Here is a 19,844-nt window from a genome sequence, read left to right on the forward strand (position 1 = left end):
TTCTGATAGAAATGCTTAGAGTGTGTATAAGGGAGAAGTCCTTTCCCACTTTGAACCCATGTAGTCTTTCTGCCTCAAGTGTTTCTTCCTACTATGGTTTTACGGTTTCACCTCTAGAATGTGACTTTTCCTTCATTAGGTTCATGAAAGAAAGTTTTTCTTCTAACTCATTCTTGGATCCTCCACAGGCGGCTTGACTTTTGTGTTGACTGAGACAGCCCCTCCAACCTTCTTCAACCTTTCCTTCCTTGAGGAAATCATTTGTAATACTCCAGAAGTATCCTTTTGCTTTCTACTAGGAGAGACTGAAGGACCCTAGGAAATAATAGCAAGAACATTTGGTGCCTTTAGGTATGTACATATCACCCAGGAGTCGGGCAGCTTCGGGGACTGTTCTTAAGAAAATCAGGACAACAGGTGGTACTTTTCCTCTCATCTCTCCTCCTTTCCATCCTTCGTAAAGGATTATTGCCTAGATCTAGTGTCTTCTTGAGACTTTTGATTGTCCTCAGGCACCTTGGGGCTGGTACCTTTTGATTAGAGGCTCATGGGTTACTGAGAGACTGAGGCTGTCTGTAAGAGCAGGTCTCCTTTGGTGTCATTTGCCAGTTTCTTCTTGCTTGCTTCCTTACCTCCCAGTTCACTGAGGGTTACAAACCAAGCTTGCCCTACTTTATCATGCTCATAGCTGGGGTCTGTGAAATCCACGGGAGTGACCACAGTAAGAGGGCTCACTAACTGATCACACTGCTAAGGGGACTGAGACGCAGGGGGCTCAGGAGAGCCAGTCTGACTCCAAAGGCCTGAGAAGCAGGAGACCTGGTGGTATAAGTTCCAGCCTGAGTCTGAGTCCAAAGGCAGGAGAGACTGATTTCCAGCTTGAAGATAGTCAGGTGGACAGAGAGCATCCCTTCTTACTTAGCCTTTTGTTCCATCTGGGCCTTCGGTGGGGTGGGTAAGGCCCGCCCACGGGAGGGCAGTCCACTTTACTCAGTCTACTGATGCATTGTCAGTCTCATCCAGAAATAGCCTCATAGACACACCCAGAAATAATTTTTAACTGAATATCTGGACCTGTAGCCCAGTCAAGTTTGCACATAAAATTTTGCTGTGCTGTGTTTAGTTAGTTGCTCAGTCGTGTCTGACTCTTTGTGACCCCATGGACTGTAGCTGCTACACTCCTCTGTCCATGGGATTCTCCAGGCGAGAATACTGGAGTGGGTTGCCATTTCCTCCTCCAGGGGATCTTACCAACCCAGGGATCAAACCCAGGTTTTCTACTCCCACATTACAGGAAGATTCTTTATAGACTGAGCCACCAGGAAAGCACATAAAATTAACTATCCCCTTTTCTCTGGCCAGCAAGCCACTCATAACCACCATACTACTTTCCGTTTCTGTGAATTTGACTACTTTAGATATCTCTTATATTGGAATCATATATTATCTTTTCGTGATAGACTTCTCTTAGCAAAATTGCCTCCAGGTTCATCCATGTTATGGCATGTGACAGGAATTCCTTTTTAAGGCTGAATAATACTCCATTGTCCAACAGAAGCAGAAGAGATTAAGAAGAGGTGGCAAGAATACACAGAACTATACGAAGAAGGTCTTAATGACCTGGATAACCATGGTGGTATGGCCACTTACCTAGAGCCAGACATCCCAGTGTGGAGTCAAGGGGGCCTTAGAAAGCATTAGTACAAATAAAGCTAGTGGAGGTGATGGAATTCCAGCTGAGTTATTTAAAATCCTAAAAGATGATGCTATTAAAGTGCTGCACCCATATGTCAGCAAATTTAGAAAGCTCAGCAGTGGCCACAGTATTGGCAAAGGTCAGTTTTCATTCCAGTGCCAAAGAAGGGCAGTGCCAGAGGATATACAAACTACCATATAGTTGCATTCATTTCACATGCCAGCAAGGTTATGCTCAAACTCCTTCAACTTAGGCTTTAGTAGTACATGAACCGAGAACTTCCAGATGTACAAGCTGGGTTTAGAAAAGGCAGAGGAACCAGAGATCAAATTGCCAACACTTGTTGGATCATAGAGAAAGCTAAGGAATTCTAGAAAAGCATATGTTGCTTCATTGACTACTCTATAAAGCTTTTGACTGTTTGGATCACAACAAACTGAAAAATTCTTAAAGAGATGGAAATACCAGACCACCTTACCTATCTCCTGAGAAACCTGTATGTGGATCAAGTAGCAACATTTAGAATCAGACAGGGACCAGCAGTTGGGTTCAAAATTGGGAAAGCAGTATGACAAGGCTGTATATTGTCACTCTGCTTATTTAACTTCTCTGCAGAGTACATCATGGGAAAGCTGGGCTGGATGAAACACAAGCTGGAATCAAGATTGCCAGGAGAAATTTGAACAACTTCAGATATATAGATGATACCACTCCAATGACAGAAGGCGAAGAGGAATTAAAGAGCCTCTGGATGAGGGTGAAAGAGGAGAATGAAAAAACTGGCCCGAAACTCAACATCCAAAAATTAAGATCCTGGCATCCAGTCCCATCATTCATGGCAAATAGAAGGGGAAAAAGTGGAAAGAGTGACAGCTTTTATTTTCTTGGGCTCTAAAATCACTGCAGATGGTGACTGCGGCCATGAAATTAAAAGACACTTGCTCCTTGGAAGAAAAGCTATGACAAACGTAAACAGTGTATTAAAAAGTGGAGACATCACCTTCCCGACACAGGTGCTTTGGATCATAGAGAAAACCATAGTCAACCACAGTCAAAGGTATGGTTTTCCCAGTAGTCATGTATACATGTGAGAATTGACCCATAAAGAAGGCTGAACACTGAAGAATTGATGCTTTCAAATTATGGTACCAAAGAAGACTTTTGAGAGTCCCTGGGACTACAAGGAGATCAAACCAGTCAATCCTAAAGGAAACCAACCCTGAATATTAATTGGAAGGACTGATTCTGAAGTGGAAGCTCCAGTGCTTTGGCCATTTAATGGGAAGAACTGACACATTGGAAAAGACCTGGATGCTGGGAAAGATTGAAGGCAGGAGGAAAAAGAGGTGACAGAGGCTGAGGTGGCTGGATGGCATCACTGACTCAGTGGACATGAGTTTGAGCAATCTTTGGGAGATGGTGAAGGATAGGGAAACCTGGCATGCTGCAGTGCATTGTGTCACAAAGAGTTGGACATGGCTTAATGACTGAACAACAAGACTCCATTGTTATGTATTTGTCACATTTTATCTATCAATATCTGTTGGTGGACCTTTGGGTTGCTTCCATCTCTTGGCTATTTTGAGTAGTGCTGTTATTAACATGGTATAGAAATATCTCTGCTGGGCTCTGCCTTCAGTTCCTTTGGATATACAGAAGTGGGATTGTCCATTAACTTTTTAAATAACTTTTTTTGGTCACACCATGTGGCATGTACGATCTTAATTCCCTGATCAAGGATTGAACCCAGTGAATTCTATGTAAATGAGCCCATTTCCGTAGTACTTTATTTGCTATGAAATGAGTTCCTTGGTCAGAAGCAATGCTATGGGATACATGATAGTGAATAAGACATTTTGTAAATTCGTGGATGACAATTTCAGCAGAAGTATTATGATCAGGGAAGGAAAATGCCTTTCTAGAGTGTCTAGTAAGAATAAGCATTGCTTATTCCATGATGGAAATGACTTATTATAATCAGCTTGCCGCCAGGTAGATGGCTGGTGCCAGTCAGGAGTGGTGGCATATCATGGATTCAGTGTTTGTCTTTGGTATCGGTGGAGCTGGCACTTAACAGCCTTGGATAGTGAATATCCATGTTGCTGAGCCCATGCCTTCCCTCCACTCTTGCTGCTATGACTCCTATGTTGTAGGGGTGACAAAGATGAGCAGAGAGAAAAGTGACCGGGAAAATATGCTAGCTGACACCCATAGAATACTTCATTTTGTCCTCCTGATTATTAAGATCCTCCTCTACTTCAGTTGATCGGGGCATAGTGCCCATCTTAAGAGGTCTGTTCACACACTTGCTCAGACTACCTTGGGACTGGTTTTCCTATCATCTTTTGGAGTCCCTGACCGTTCAGCCAATCTGTTAGCTACTACCTCCAGATTAGTGTATATTTGTGCCTTTGATCATCTCTCATTCCAGACAAAATGATAGTCAGGTCCAGTACTTGAAGTTTTGCATACTGGGGGAGATTTTTGTTTCATCACCATCCTTCAAGGCCACCCTTGAATAGGGCTGTCATGATGCAACTGTCTTATTTTTTTTTTAAGTTAATTAATTTTTGGCTGCACTGAGTCTGCATTGTTGCACGAAGGCTCTTTCTAGTTGTAGCTCTTGGGGGCTACCCTAGTTACGGTGTGTGGACTTCGTATTATGGTGGCTTCTCTTGTTGCAGGGCTTGAGGCCTAGAGTGCACACTCAGTCGTTGTGGCATACAGGCTTAGTTGCCCCACAGCATGTGGGATCTTCCTGGACCAGGGATTGAGGATATGTCCCTTGTGTTGGCAGGCAGATTCTTAACGACTGGACTACCAGGGAAGTCCAAAACTTTTGAGGAATGTCCGCACATCATACAGAAACATCTATATAACAAGCTCATTCTCTCCCCCACCCCCACATTCGTCAACTGGTTATAGGGAACTTGTCCACAGGTTCAGGATATGAGTTAAGAATGTAACAAGAACAGGAAATCTGGATTGCTTATTCATGCAGCTTGCTTGTGCCTGCAGGATTTGTTTGAACCCAGTTTTGTATATACCATCTTCCTTTGAGATAGAGTGCTATCATGCATGCTCAAATTAATGGGGTTGGTGGATCAGACAGTAATCATTTTATCATGGGCAACTCAGGTCACATGCTAAATTGGGGGATGTGAATGCAGTATCTGCTAAGGACCAATAGCGAGTCAAAAGCTGATTTTTAAGAGAATACTTATCTGCAGAGGATGGCTTGCTTTTTTCCCAGATTCTAAAAGCTTACACTATCATTCACCTGTAGGGACCTGCCAAACTTGGCCTGCTTAAACTCAAGCCATCAGAATAATATCAACTTGGAGAATGAAGTAGAACTCTTGATGTCTTCCAGAATGGAGAGCTGATGGAGATTTCTATACACTGGATTATGCTAGAGTTGATGTGGTGCTGAGGTAGGGTTGTGAGGGCACATTGCTGGTCCTGCAAGCAGAAGGAAACTGTTTTGGTGGTTTTTATTAAAAACATAGAATAGCCTCATTCCAGTTTCCGGGAAATGGATTGATTTGCTCCAACAATGAAACTACATCTGTTACTGCAGCTGTAATTGGAATCACATGTGATTATGCTTTCAGTAATTCACTGTCATTCCTTAAGACCCATCTGTACTCTGCACTAGCAGACAGATGAGTTGAATGCCGATGTGGTTGGAATCACCACCCTTTATCATCTTTCACAGAGGCACTAATCTCTGCAATCTCTCTAGGAATGTGGCTTTACTTTTGATTTACTATTTGGGTAGATCAGAGTTTTGGTGACTTCCACTTACTTTTTTTTCTGTTTTCCTCTGTTAGCTCCTCATTCCATGGGTCAGGTAACTAATATGGGCATTGTGCCAGTTTCTGCATTTGTCTTTTATAACAGCGCATTCCAAAGTGGGAAAATAACTTTGTGGATTCACCTCGGGCCCACTGGAGCTAGATCTTAACGTTACAAAGCTTTCTTGTATAAGCTCCTCCCCTAGTGAGCTAGTGAACCACGATAGCATATTAGCTCTCCAGGAATTAGAGTCAGTTCCAATCCAGTGTCCAGTTATCCGAGGTATGTGTAACTCCCCTTCCCTAGTACACAGTCACCCTGCTAAATGGTTGCATGTTTCTTGGAGGAAGGCTAGGATTTGTAGTATGATCTTTATGGGCAGGATGTTTGGGTTCCTAAAGGGAATCCACTGGCCCTGGGTCTGTGAAAAAACTTGTCAGAATTGGTTGAGGGCCAAGATGTCTTTTGTATAGATTTAACTTCTACTTCTGGTAATCAGACCCAGAACTTTTTACTTATACAAATCGAATAACATTGAAGTAGAGTGCCTATCTGTTTTAGTCCCAGGAATACTGTGATCAGTAGCCAATGCTAGTGATCTCTGTGGGTAAAACCATTTTGTTTATTACTTCGAATCCACTGCCCGTTACGATAACCATATTCATTTTGTCGCTGCAAGTTGAGGCCACCACTTGACCCTGTCACTTGAGGTTCCAAGATCTTCACTGAACCCAGCTTGGTGGCATCATTTTCCACTGTTATCCATGGCTCTCCAGCTACTGCGCCTAGATGCTCACCAGGCTACAGAGCTCATCAAGGATGCTCAGCCCCTCCCCCACCCCACCACATTTCTTAAAAGTTGGTAAAGGAGGTATTTTTTTGAACTCTTCCTGGGGACATAGTGGGTGGGTGAGTAGGACTAACATAATAAATACTGTCCATATGTGAGGGAAGTTATAAGCCATTTTTTTTTTTTCAGGATGGAAACCAATGTTTGTAAGATAATGAAGATGTTTATGATCTCAGTAAATAAGATGAGTTAATATATGGAATATAGTCTGAGCTTGTAAAATATAACTGCCAACAAAATGTTTATATTCAGTGCTTTTAGAATGAAAAAGGGATTTTCTTAGTCATAATTGTTTTAAATATTTAGATTTTTTCAGGTGAAAACCCATTTGAGTGTTAGTTTCTGTGTTTTATTACATGATTAAAAATCAGTATTAAACAACAGGGTTTTGTTTTCTTTTTTTCTATTCGGAGGTTGAATATGACTATTCATGTTCTATAATAGGTAGATATCTTTTTTTTTTCCATTTGTTTTTATTAGTTGGAGGCTAATTACATCATTGCAGTGGTTTTTGTCATACATTGAAATGAATTAGCCATGGATTTACATGTATTCCCCATCCCGGAAAGCCTTTTATATTCTGTCCATTTCTTTTTTAAAAAATAATTTTATTTATTTATTTTTGGCGTTGTTGTGTCTTCATTGCTGCACAGGCTGTTCTCTGGTTGCAGTGAGCAGGGGTTACTTTCTAATACTCTCTCTTCTCACCACCACTGTCTAGTGGTGCATGGGCTTCCCAGTGCAGGGGCTTCTCTTACTGCAGAGCATGGGCTCTGGGGTGTGTTGGCTCAGCAGTTGTGGTCTGTGTTCTCAGTAGTTGTGGTTTGCAGGCTCTAGGACACCGGCTCAATAGTTGCGGTATATGGGCTTAGTTGTTCCGTGGTATGTGGGATCTTCCTGGATCAGGGATCAAACTTGTGTCTCCTGCATTGGCAGGCAAATTCTTTACTACTGAGCCACCTAGGAAGTTCTGTCCATTATTTCTTAATAATTGAGGTTTTGCATGATACTGGAGTAGATAGAATGGTTGACAAGGTGGAGGAAATAGACTCATCTCAGTCATTATAATTTACTGTTTCTTCTGTGGAACTGTGGGTTACTGAGATGATAGATAACACCATCCTGAAAAACAGTGGTTTATTTGAGTCATGTAAAAATATTTAGTTTTTCACATTGTCCAAAACGGGACATTTAAATGGAAGGTTTGGACCCTTTCCTTCCATCTCATTCCCTTCTGTGGGCTACTAATTCAAGGAAAAGCTTTGGCAAGGTGAACCCAGACTTGACCTTGGAGAAGAAAAGGGCAACCCACTCCGCTGTTCTTGCCTGGAGAATCCCATGGACAGAGGAGCCTGGCAGACTGCAGTTCATGGGGTCACAAAGAGTCAGACACACCTGAGCACCCAGACTTGAAACCTGCTTAAAAGTGAGAAAGAAGTTGAGACAGGCAGCAGTGATGTGAAAATACAGGCTGGCACCCGTGTAAAGAGACATACGTGGGCAGACAGAGAAACTAAGAAGATTCTGAGTTGGCATAATGGTACTATAAATGGTCATGACACATGCTTTTCTTCATTTGGACTTTGACCTTTGAAAAAACAGTTATGACTATTGTTAAAATTTTACTGTATTTTTTTATTACTGTTCTTCTCTGTGAGTTTTTAGTCCTTTCACTGATCGGATAGCTTTAATAGTTTATCGTTTGGGGTGCTAATAGTACAGTGATGAGGACGTTATTAGGTTGAGTCACATTTCAGTCAGTAAGCTCCTGGGTCTTTTCTTTTTACTTGTGAACACTTTGTCGTGTTAAGGTGCCAGTGAGTACTTCTGTCTATAATGAAAGTGGCCGGGGCATAAAGCATATACTTTGCACCTCATTTGAACTTTATTGTGAAGGCATTTTCAGACAGAGAGACTTTATTGTATGTCGAATATAAGCTTTTCATGGGTCAGTAAGGGGAGGGCATTTTGTCCCCTTATCCCTCAGTAACCATATTATGGTGATTTTATTCTTCTGGATTTCTAAGAGCAAGTTTTCTCCCCTATTGTATAAGCTAACAGATTTCCCGGGTGTCCTTGAATGATTTATTCATGGCCTACTTGTGTAGTAGCAAAAGAAAAGAATTATACATTACATTTTTTTTTTTTAATCTTGAGCAAGAGAGCAATTTAAAAAAATATATTTGGTAAGACCTGTAATAAAATTTTTAATGAGTTGTCTCTCCAACTCATAGTCATTATGAAGAGTACTGTCTCCTTCATTTTCATGGCTGAGGGCACTGTCTTCTTTTCTCCCCCCTCTCGCTGGGATATGTGTTGTTTCCACATTACTTTTGGTTTTTCAATTAATTATTATTCTTCTCTTTAAGAAAATCTAAGGTGTACCCATACTTCAGATAGTGTTTAAATTATACTTTGGCAATGTAATGTTTATTAATAATATTTTGTTCAAAATTAAAATAATAATTATCATTAATACTCTGAGGTAAATCAGATTGTTCTGTTATTAACCAAAGACTTTCCCCCCTTCACTCATCCTTTCTTTCCTTTGTTACTGCCTTCTTCCCTCCTCTCCCTAAAGTTCCAGCAACTGAATACTGGAGGAATGGATGAATGAGCTTATGTAATTGTTTACTGTCTCATCTCTTCTTTTTAGATGGTAAATTCCATAAGAACAATCTCCACCACTCTTGTTCATCTCCATTTGCCATGTCTAGGATTAGTACACAGTAGGAATACATTAATGAGTTAAATTAGTTGAATGAATGAATCAATGAATAATAAAAAAGTTATTATGAATGCTTCTTATCTATATTAATATTTAGATTATAAAATATGAGAGGGAGAAATTATTATACTTTTAGTATGTTTTAAAATTTGCTACTTAATTTTTTACAGTTTATGAGTAATACAATAAGCAAACAGTGTAAAGTAGTTTTTGAAACTAAACTTTTGATGATTTGGATTGATATTTTAAACTGCATTTAACCATGTGACCTTGATTAGCTCAACTAATTTATGTCCTAGCTAAATTAAAATAGTTTGAGGGCATAATGTGGAAATATATTTTTACAGTGGGTATCAGTTTTAAGAGTTTTAATTGAAACATGATATGGGCCTATATAGATAGTAATAGTATTTTTATATTTGAAATTGTAACTTGAGAATTTTAAGGATTGAAGAATATCATTTCTAAGCATAACAGAAAATTTTGTGCTCTTGGGTTCAGAAATTACTGTTTGAGAAAAATAGGCCTGACTGATCAGAAACACAGGGACCAAAGTAAGTATATTTAAGTTCCCCAAACAGTGTTTAGTATAGACTGTTTATTTAATTGTTGGGTGACAGGTATGTACAAATACTTTAGTTCCTTTGGAAATGGGGGGAAAAAAAGAAAAAAAGAGCTTACTACAAACTACAAGGTGGACTTAGGTACAGAGTAGCCATAAATTTGTACTTGATGTATTATGAATTTAATTTGACCACTTGTTTAGAAATCGATTAATACTTGGCTATACAGCAGTATACTTAGAAGAATAAGAGTCTACTCATGTATCATGATGTCTTTTCAGCTAACTGTTGTTTCTTTGTGGCTTTAATGGTGTATTTTCATTCTGTATTTTTCTGTAGGCATCCACAAGGACAAAGATGCACCTCCCAGCTTCTCTGTTGTCCTTGAGACTCTGAGGCGTACCTTGACAGATTACCAGAACAAGCTGGAAGATGCGTCTAATGAGGTAACACTTGCACTGTTGGCTCCACACACATAGCCTTCGGCCTGCAGCAGTACGTATTGCTTGCTTGTTACAAAGGTCAAAAATATTGCGAGTGTTGATTTGACAGCCTCACAGATAAAAAAATAATAAGTTGCCTGTCACTGTTTTATCTATAAGCGTGGCCTAAAGTCAGGTCTCACGGTGTTTTTGTAACTCTTCTGTCACACTACTGTTTTACGAGTTCTAAAGACTGTCACTTCTTGGTCTTCATAATTTATCTATTTTAATTTAATAAAAAAGCTGTGCAACTCAGTTAATATAATATTTAAATGTTAATGTGTTTTCATGAGATTTGGAATACGTAGTGGACATTTAGGGCTTGTCGATATTTTGGCTTGAGTTCTACAAATTGTAGAGATCTTACTAAAAAAGAGAGAAACTAGTTTGCATTCTCTAGAGGGAGTGACTGTTAGAAGTTTTTTAAAAACAAATATCTGCTTGATGTAGCCTGGAGGTTTTTGGTTTCCTGATTGAAAAAGCTCATGCTTCTATTTATCTTCTTTTTTTTAAAATGTTTTCTTTTTTAATTTATTTATTTAAATTGGAGGCTAATTACTTTACAATATTGTAGTGGTTTTTGCCATACATTGGCGTGAATCAGCCATGGGTGTACATGTTATCTTCTCTTTTGTATTGTTTAATTTGTGGATTGATAATTTTCTTATTATCAATTAAAATGTTTTGTTTTTATTTTATTATTTTGTTTTATTTTATTATTAAAATGTTTTATGAACTTCTTTTTAAAAATTGAAGAGTTTTTTAGTTACATCTTATCAAATTAGAAAATATGAAATAACTACGTTAAACACAGTTAGTAAAACAACAGACAGTTTTTCCAATTGAAGACAAGTCACAAAACCTGGAATTTAGTATTTATCCCTTTGTGTTTATCTGTTTATTTCATGTAATACAAAGGCCATGAAACCCTTATATTTCCCATTTCAAAAGAGCCATATTTTACTTTAGTTTGTTAAGGTGAAGAAAGAAGGAAAAGTGAGTCTTCTAAATGCCTTCTGTAATTGTTCAAAAGGCTTAAAAGAAAGTGACCACTGGAATAATTAAATTTCTATAAAGAGCAAACATTGCCGTCTTTCCCAGTGAGACAAGACAACCTGTATTGTTAGTAGTTTATGCACCTCTTCTGAGGCCTAGCTCTGGAAGCTGCAGGGTAAGTAGGAACATATTACCCACAGCGAATTGTTATTTGGGAGGATGAATGTCACATGATCCTCAGCACAGTTGAAAAGTCGACTCAGCAGGCTTTGGCTTAGTAATGCGCTTTGTTGTGAACCAGTGCCAGAGACAGCAGTGGGGAGACCAAGGGGGTGGCTGCAAAGAAAGCAAAAAGAGCAGTCTGACAGAAAGAAGAATGAACTGTCAAAGAAAATAAATCACAAGCGGAGCAGGACCAACTGATGACCTGCCACAAGCCTTCCCAGTAGGACTGCATGTGACCGACCCTGAGGTTGTCATATGGAGCGAGAGACCTGCGGATACCCTCACGATGTAGAAAGAACAGTCTTCTGTTCTGTCCTTTTTTCTTTCCGTATAGATGCCATTGCTTCTGGCATTTTGGTCCTGTAGGATTTTAAGAATAAAGTTATATTTGTTTACAGTAAGAATGAAATCCTTTATCCAGATAGCTGCTAAAAACACAACAATATCACTGACATTTTAAGCTTGAATGCTTGCTTTTCTTTTTAGCATGTGGACTTGTGACAGAAACTACATAATTAACCAAGAGAAATACATTTTTAAGACTGAATTGCTATCAAAAATTTGTATTTAATAATTGCATAAAAATTTAAAGATTAGCTTTTGAGTTATCCACCCTTGGAAAGTATTTTTAAAAGTTACTTACATTTTTTTTCATCAGCTAAGCAACATGAATAATGCTAAGGAAAAGGCATCTAATGAACTTGACTCTACCAAACAGAAGATAGAATCTCACACTAAAAATATAAAGGTATTATAATTTAGAATAACTTTTTCCTGTTGTGTTAAGAAACTAATATAATTATCTAGGGAATATTTTTAAGGAGAGCTATATGAAAATATATCTTCCTATTTTTTATTAAGTACGTTTAGATACAGCTTAAAAATTTTTTTTCATTGTTGATCAAAATAATGATTTTTCATTAAAAAAACTTTATTGGAAATTGTTTTGGTTCAAGGAAAAATTCATTTCCCAGATTTAATGATAGTACTATAGATTCAAAAATTGTTTTAAGATTTGATGTCCAAACTTAGATACACAGTCAACATATTTTATGTAAGCACGTTAGTGCTTGGAGTCATTTTCATAATTTTGGAGTGGAGTCATTGTTTTAAGTACATCATGCCTAGTAGTGGGCTGAGACCACATCTAGCTTGGTCCAGGACAACAGTTTATTTTTTGTGCTGCTTTTATGTACTACATCTTTGCAAACTTGTACTAAGGCAACTCTCAGAGTTGGAATTTTTTGGTGTGGGTTCATGTTGCTTGTCATGGATGTACTTGAATGAAATCTGTTAAGGGTAAGGACTGAAAAGTGAAGCAGAATGTTATGTCATGTATTTGAGATTTCTACTGGCATTGAAATGTCACTGGGAAGTAAATGTTCTTGTAGTAAATGTAGGAGATTTATTTTTTAAATGTTATTTAAAAGTTTTTGAGCTACCAAGTTTTTTTTTTTTTTTTTTTTTTTTTTAAATAATGAGCTGAAAGGAAAACTCTTGTAAAGAGCTTTTTGGAATAAGTTATTTAACATTTTATATTTAAGTGTTATAATCTTCCTACCATCTTTTTGTTTAATGTCTCCAACAGGACCTTCAGGATAAGCTGGCGGATGTCAGTAAAGAGTTAAGTCATTTACGCACTAAATGTGCAGACAGAGAGGCTCTAATAAACACTTTGAAAGTGGAACTACAGAATGTGCTGCACTGTTGGGAGAAAGAAAAGGCGCGAGCAGCCCAATCTGAGAGTGAACTTCAGAAGCTTTCCCAGGCTTTCCATAAGGATACCGAGGTATTACCTGAGACAAGAGGACTGTCAGGAAGGCCTTGCACTAGTCTCACTTTTAGAAATTTACATCTATCAAGTGGTTCTTTTTACTCTTATTTAATTCAAAAAATTTCTCAGCTATTTTGAAATGTTCATGCCAGCTGCAAAACCAGCCATTCCATTACTCTTGTGTGATACAATTTTGTGAGAGAAATAAAGTAGTTTAACTGTTTTATCATTTGTACAAGTTATTTTCTCTATTAGAACATACTATCTCAAGCAGCTCTGCTCCTAACAGTCTTGTGTGTCAGTGACAAGATAATTTTTTTATTTCAGTAGTTTAGTAGCCTGACATGGTGGGAAGAATCTTTTTTGTAACCTGAAGGAACTGACTTGGATAGAGGTACTGCTGCTTACATACTGTGAATACGGGCAAGCCACATGGTTTGGTCTCTCCACATCTTTGCTTCCTTCTTTGCAAAACAGGAATAATATCTACTTTAATACAGTTGCCTTATTTTTTATAGTTGTAGTATATTAATCAAAATTTAGAAAAATACAAGTCCCACACGGGTAAAAAGTTTATTTGGATGCCCTTGGGGGTTGCCTATCCATGTTAATTTATTAATGACTTCTTAAAATATTATGACAGACTCTTCCATACTGTATGAGCCTGTGTGAGTGGAATTGTAATCTTATATTTTCTTTTACCCATGGGACGTAGAGCTAGTCTAGCTAGCGTGGAGCTAGTTTATCTGAGTCGTCTTGCATATTGAGTTCATTACTCGAACAAATATGAACATGAATGCCAAGAGAGTAAAAAGGAAACATTCTTCCCACTCTTCTTACAGTCTGGGATTTAAATTGTGTCCACATGAAGGGGCTGGAATTGTTCTACACATCAGATAATGATTAAAGTAAAGGAAACTAGAAGGCTGACTGTATTGTAAAGTCAGCATGTCTACAGGATTGTGGTTGGGTTCAACATGTGTGAATTGATTTTGGATCTTGAGATTCTCTTTTCACGCCAAATGGATGATTGTCATGCATGGTTCATCACAGCCCAAGCAAAAAGGACATGATGGCGACACAATGAATTACCCTTTGGGAAGAACTCGATTACTTGGCAAAATGTGGAGAGGGAAGGTTGTTAGTGCCTGAGTATTATGTTTGGTTAGTTATATTTAATAAGATTTTTGAATGTCTCGATTTAGTTGAAAATGCAAAAGACATCTTTAATTGCTTAAAAAACAAAAATACATAGCATTGTTATAAAGATTCTTCTTGTATCTTAATTCAAGTTGTGGATAAAGCTACATATTCAGATTTTTGGGGGGTTTTAAATTGTTATATTTGGAAAAATCTAAGATGACCTATAGAGAGAATGAAAGATACATATTTTTATATATATTGGAAACTTTCACCACAGTTTCTAACTACAAAACTTTTACATATGCTACGTTCAGCTGTTTTATCTGGAAGATTAGAATTCCTATCTTTAAATAGAAATTTAAAATTTCTTTTAAAAGTTTTCCTGTTGGTCTGTTAAAAAACCTTGAGAGAGCTTATTTTATCTACATAAAATGCTCATTTTGCAGCTTCACAATTACTTTGTCTTGAGTTCCATTGTTTGACTTAAAGGATAAAAATGTTTTATAACGAGAGCAATTTGGCATTTTAGTAAGTAAATTCTCTTTTTGTGTTCAAGATGGAAATCAGCTTTTTACTGAATTCTACAGTATAGTGTTTCTAGGTCATTAAACAATGGATGGTTTAGCTACAAAAATAGCAATATAATTTGAAAGAATTTTTTTACATATTTTTAATTGAACAGTTTTAAAGTATGTCTTGGGTAGCCGTGTCCGTTTTTTTTGTTTTTGTTTTTGGACTGCTAACTTTGTGATATTTAAACACCTACAAATGCCCAGTTTGCCAAGTCTGGTATAAACTTATAAGTGGGGGAAAAATAATGAGCCTATCTTCCATCTCTTTCATATCACTGTCTGCTTTGCCTAAGGGGCTTAGGATAGATTTCCTATAAGTGGTAAGTAAACTAGAATCTCTGGAGGAGGAGGAAAGCTGAGTAATTGTGTGCATTTAAAGTGCAGATATTGGTATAACTTTTTCATTAACAGTGTTGGGTACACTCTTTATTTTGGTTTTTTGACTTAACATCTTTTTTGGCAAATGTAAATATGAAATTATGGAATTACCATGTTAACTTACAGTTAGAAGAGCTTAGAAGCAGCTGGTCCAGATACCTCATGTTAAAGCCAAGGAAGGCTTTACAGACAAGTAAGGCTGAACAGACACTGACTCAGATCGTGTCCTCCGTTGGAGCAGAGCTGGCCTTAAAACCTGGGTCTTTTGGCTTCTACACTTCCTTTCCAGGATTTTTGACATAAATTCTTCACCATGTGTATTATGTGTTTTACTTCTTACAGTGTTTATATACTGGAATTAATTTCTTTTTTTCTCACAGGAGAAGCTAACCTTCCTTCATACCTTGTATCAGCACTTGATAGCAGGCTCTGTGCTCATAAAACAACCAGAAGGCATGCTGGATAAATTCTCTTGGTCTGAGCTTTGTGCAGTCTTGCAGGAGAATGTTGATGCCCTGATCGTAGACCTCAACAGGGCTAATGAGAAGGTAACTGTCCTCAGGCACCAGATTCCTCTATTAAATTCAGTGACATTTGTCCACATCACAGTATCATTAAGAGGGGCTGACATTCATCTTATTTCAAAAAGAATTTGGGTGTTAATAATTCAATACCATTAATTATGGCTTGTCTACAACTCAGTTTGATGCCATTGCTGTGGGCATGTAAATGTGACTGAAGTCTGTATGAAGTCTCTGAGCTCCACTTTCTGTGCAGGACATGCTAATACTACTAGCCAGTGTTAGCCACAGGGACCTAATTAAAAGAAAATAAATTAATCTTACTGATGAAGCAATTCAAAGAACTTAGTCATTTACATTAATAAACCAACTCTTTATGTTAGCATAAAATAGAAACAAGATACGGTTATTCAAAAACATGATCCTAAAATTCTTTGCTCAGGAAATAATGAGATGTTACTTTGAAAGCACTTAAAATTTAAAAATTATGTTTATGACATTTCTTGTAATAGAACAAACTGTATATTACAAAACCCATTCAGTGCTTTAGAAAGTAGGAAGGACATATTGTAGGAGAAAACTGGACTTTTATCATCCCTTTAACATTCACAAACCTAGGAATTCAGTCTTTCAAAAAAAATTTAGAAACCGTTTTTTGGTTATTGAAAATTAAAGTGGCTTAGCAGTCCAACGAATTTCTCTGTTAAAGGTGTTAATTCTTATCCTGCGTCTGTTGAACTAGTCAGAGCTGTATTTATATGATCTAGTTCCTAGGTCTTAGTTGCAGTGACATTCGCCCTTAAGGGACACAGAGAGGAAAATTGTTCCCTAAGTTGTTTTTTAAAAATCTGTTGAAGTAATGAAACAGCATCTTGGCCCAATTTTAGGGTGAGAGCATTTTTATCTTGGTGTTAATTGGCAAACAATCATAGGCGTTGAGAAGTAGAACTGAGGAAATAAGGGAATAAATTGTGATAAGTGGAGATACTGTTCTTAGCTGTGAATGTGTATGTAACAGATTTCCAAATAACCAATAATTAAAGTGAGTACATGTTTTAGCTCTCTGATATGGTATTGTGTTTTAATAGTTTTTCATAATTTCAAAACATTGTTAATTGTCGTACATGTTAGATGATGAGGATTTGCTTTCCGGTGTTTTGAATGTGAAATAAAAAATGATTGAAACATTCTGCTTTTTTATATGTAAAATGTTTGTAGATTTGTAAATCTCATTTAAATACTTCCTTTCCCACTGAAATACCTGAACAGCTTGAGCTTTGGTTCTAGAGGTAAAAATATTCTTCTTAATTTTCTCAGTAAAATTGATTATAGAATAAGTAACTTTATTTGTTATTGGAGCTTCTCACACGTGGCATAGTGGTAAAGAATCCACCTGCCAATGCAGGAGGTGTGGGTTTGATCCCTGGGTTAGGAAGATCCCCTGGAATAGGAAATGGCAAGCAATTTCAGTATTCTTGCCTGGAAAATGCCATGGACAGAGGAGCCTGGTGGGCTGCAGTCCATGGGGTCACAGAGAGAGTCAGACACAACTGAGTGACTGAGCACGCACATACAATTTATTAGAGAAAAAGATGTCATCTATACGTATAAATGACACATTTTCTGCTAAAATATAGTTTTGTTCTACTAACTCCTGTTTCTTCTTCTTTTTTTTTTTCATTTTAGCTTAAAATTTTTGTATGATCTTAAGGCATAAAATATAGTAGAAAATTCTAGAATGCCTTCTGGGGGAGATGATACAAAGAACACATTGGTAAGCATATCTTGTTCTGTATTGCATTTCACCATTTAGATAAGTCATCTAGAGTATATCTGTAAAAACAAGTCTGATACGATGAAAGAGCTTCAGCAAACCCAGGAAGACACCTTTAACAAAGTGGCAGAGCAGATCAAAGCCCAGGAGAGCTGCTGGCACAAACAAAAGAAGGAACTGGAGCTGCAGTACTCTGAACTCCTCCTGGAGGTACAGAAGAGGGCACAGGTATGCTGCTGCCACAAAGAGCTTTCAAAATGGGATGCTCGACCTTTTACTTTCAAGTGTTTTCTTTTAATACCAATACCAAGTCAGTTAAAACTTCGGAGAACCACACAGAACTTGCTTGTTTGGGTTACATGTACATGTGATTGTGCAAAGACACCTACACAAATGGGCATACATGCATATGCACATACTCAGGTGGATTAAGGCTTGTCTCACTTAAGTTTGAAAGTAGATGGGTTTCTGGTTAAAAATGCACAGATCAATTAAATACTAAAATTGTATTTCCTTCATTTTAAAAATAAAGATTAAGAAATTTTGGTAAAATATTATCAGTTTTAGTGTAGATATACTTTGATCCGGTTTATTCCATTTATGGAGATTTCTGTTAATATGTGAACCGTCATTTAAATTCATTTGGGGTTGAAATTTGCTGTAGTTCCTAATGTTGAAGAATTTGAATTATAGTTATAGATCCTATAGCAAAACTATTGGTTGTGAGAGGTAATATGTCCTCTGTGTTGGATTCCATTGAGAACAGAAGTTATGTGTAGTTAACAAAATCATATTTTTTCCTTATACAAGATATTATCAACATACTTTATATTGTTAACTCTCATTCCTGCCCAATCAGAAATAACAATGAGTCTATACTTTTTTTTGCATAGACTTCCCATAGTTGATTCAGTTTTTAACCTCTTTATTTGATCCACTCACTCTTATATTGTCAAGTCTAATTAAAAAAAGAAACCACATTTTAAAAATTTGCCAATAAACAGTTTCCAGTTGCTTAAAATAAGACCACTCTAGACACAGATGTACAGAACAGACTTTTGGACTCTGTGGGAGAAGGTGAGGGTGTGATGTTTTGAGAGAACAGCATGTATATTATCTATAGTGAAACAGAACCAGCCCAGGTGGGATGCATGAGACAAGTGCTCGGGCCTGGTGCACTGGGAAGACCCAGAGGAATCGGGTGGAGAGGGAGGTGGGAGGGGGGATTGGGATGGGGAATACATGTAACTCCATGGCTGATTCATGTCAATGTGTGACAAAACCCACTGCAATGTTGTGAAGTAATTAGCCTCCAACTAATAAAAATAAATGGAAAAAAAAAAAGACCACTCTGTTTTCACAAGCATTTGAACCCCATATGAAGTTAAGCTTCTCTCTGTGATTTTGAATGAATTCATACACTCTCTAAAAGTGGCCTTTTGTTCACTTCATGCAGGATGCCATGTGATATCTTCTGCATTTTCTACCACTAGAGAGACCTAAATAAATTTTTTAGAGATAATATTGACATGCAGTGAACAGATTTTAAGTATACAGTATGATGTTTTTATCAGTGTATGCACCCATGTACCAGTTGCCCCATTTAAGATTTAACATTTCCATTACCTCAGAAAGTTCTCTTATGCTCTCTTCCAGCCAACTTCCACTCCCCGTAGGCACCCATTGTTCTGATGTTCTGATACCTATCGTCATAGATTATTTTCCTTTGTTCTAGAATTTCCTCACGATGGAATCATTCAGTGTGTAGTCTTTGGTGGTTGCCTTATTTCCCTCAACATATTTTTTTTTAATATTCATCCTTGTTGTATTTATCTTGTTGTGTTCATTCTTTTTTTAAATTTAATTTAATTTTTATTTTTTTTTATTAGTTGGAGGCTAATTACTTTACATTATTGTAGTGGTTTTTGTCATACATTGACATGAATCAGCCATGGATATACTTGTATTCCCCATCCCGATCATTCTTTTTTATAGTTGAGTAGTATTCCGTTTTATAATTATACCACAATTTGATAAATTGTGAATTGATGGATATTTGTCTTTTTCCAGCTTTTGGCTATTGTAAACAAAAATTTCAGCAAACATTATTGTTTACCGGTTTTATTGACATATGTATGTTTTCATTTTGTAGTTAAGAGTGTAGTTTAACTACACTAGTTTATAAGACAGATGTATGTTTATTAAAAAACCCTCAGACATTTTTTCCAAAATGGTTCTATCATTTTATATTTCTACCATCAGTGTGTGAGAATTTTCATTGTACTACATCCACTGCAAAGTTTGTCATTATCGGTCTTCTAAATTTTAGCCATTCTAGTTGTTT

At 37.3% G+C, this 19,844-nt stretch overlaps 1 protein-coding gene and 1 long non-coding RNA gene across 9 annotated transcripts in view; one reads left to right on the plus strand and one right to left on the minus strand.

Moving 5' to 3' along the window:
• Nucleotides 1-19,844, plus strand: part of CCDC171 (coiled-coil domain containing 171) — a 327,536-nt gene that overhangs the window by 99,401 nt on the left and 208,291 nt on the right. For all 8 annotated transcript variants that reach the window (XR_011492812.1, XM_070480539.1, XM_070480537.1 and 5 more), the window contains 5 exons: nt 9,975-10,081; nt 11,997-12,086; nt 12,927-13,127; nt 15,586-15,753; nt 17,540-17,728. Coding sequence is in view for 7 of the 8 variants with exons in the window: in XM_070480539.1 (XP_070336640.1) it covers nt 9,975-10,081; nt 11,997-12,086; nt 12,927-13,127; nt 15,586-15,753; nt 17,540-17,728 (755 nt within the window). In the remaining variant the exon portion in view is untranslated. The remainder of the gene's footprint in view (nt 1-9,974; nt 10,082-11,996; nt 12,087-12,926; nt 13,128-15,585; nt 15,754-17,539; nt 17,729-19,844) is intronic.
• Nucleotides 11,211-19,229, minus strand: LOC110140975 (uncharacterized). The gene is made up of 3 exons (XR_011492813.1): nt 19,127-19,229; nt 15,330-16,021; nt 11,211-11,449 (listed from the first exon to the last, which is right to left on the minus strand). It is a non-coding gene; the product is annotated as an uncharacterized lncRNA (long non-coding RNA).

Source organism: Odocoileus virginianus, chromosome 18 (genome assembly GCF_023699985.2).
Source record: "Odocoileus virginianus isolate 20LAN1187 ecotype Illinois chromosome 18, Ovbor_1.2, whole genome shotgun sequence".
Taxonomy (NCBI): Eukaryota; Metazoa; Chordata; class Mammalia; order Artiodactyla; family Cervidae; genus Odocoileus; species Odocoileus virginianus.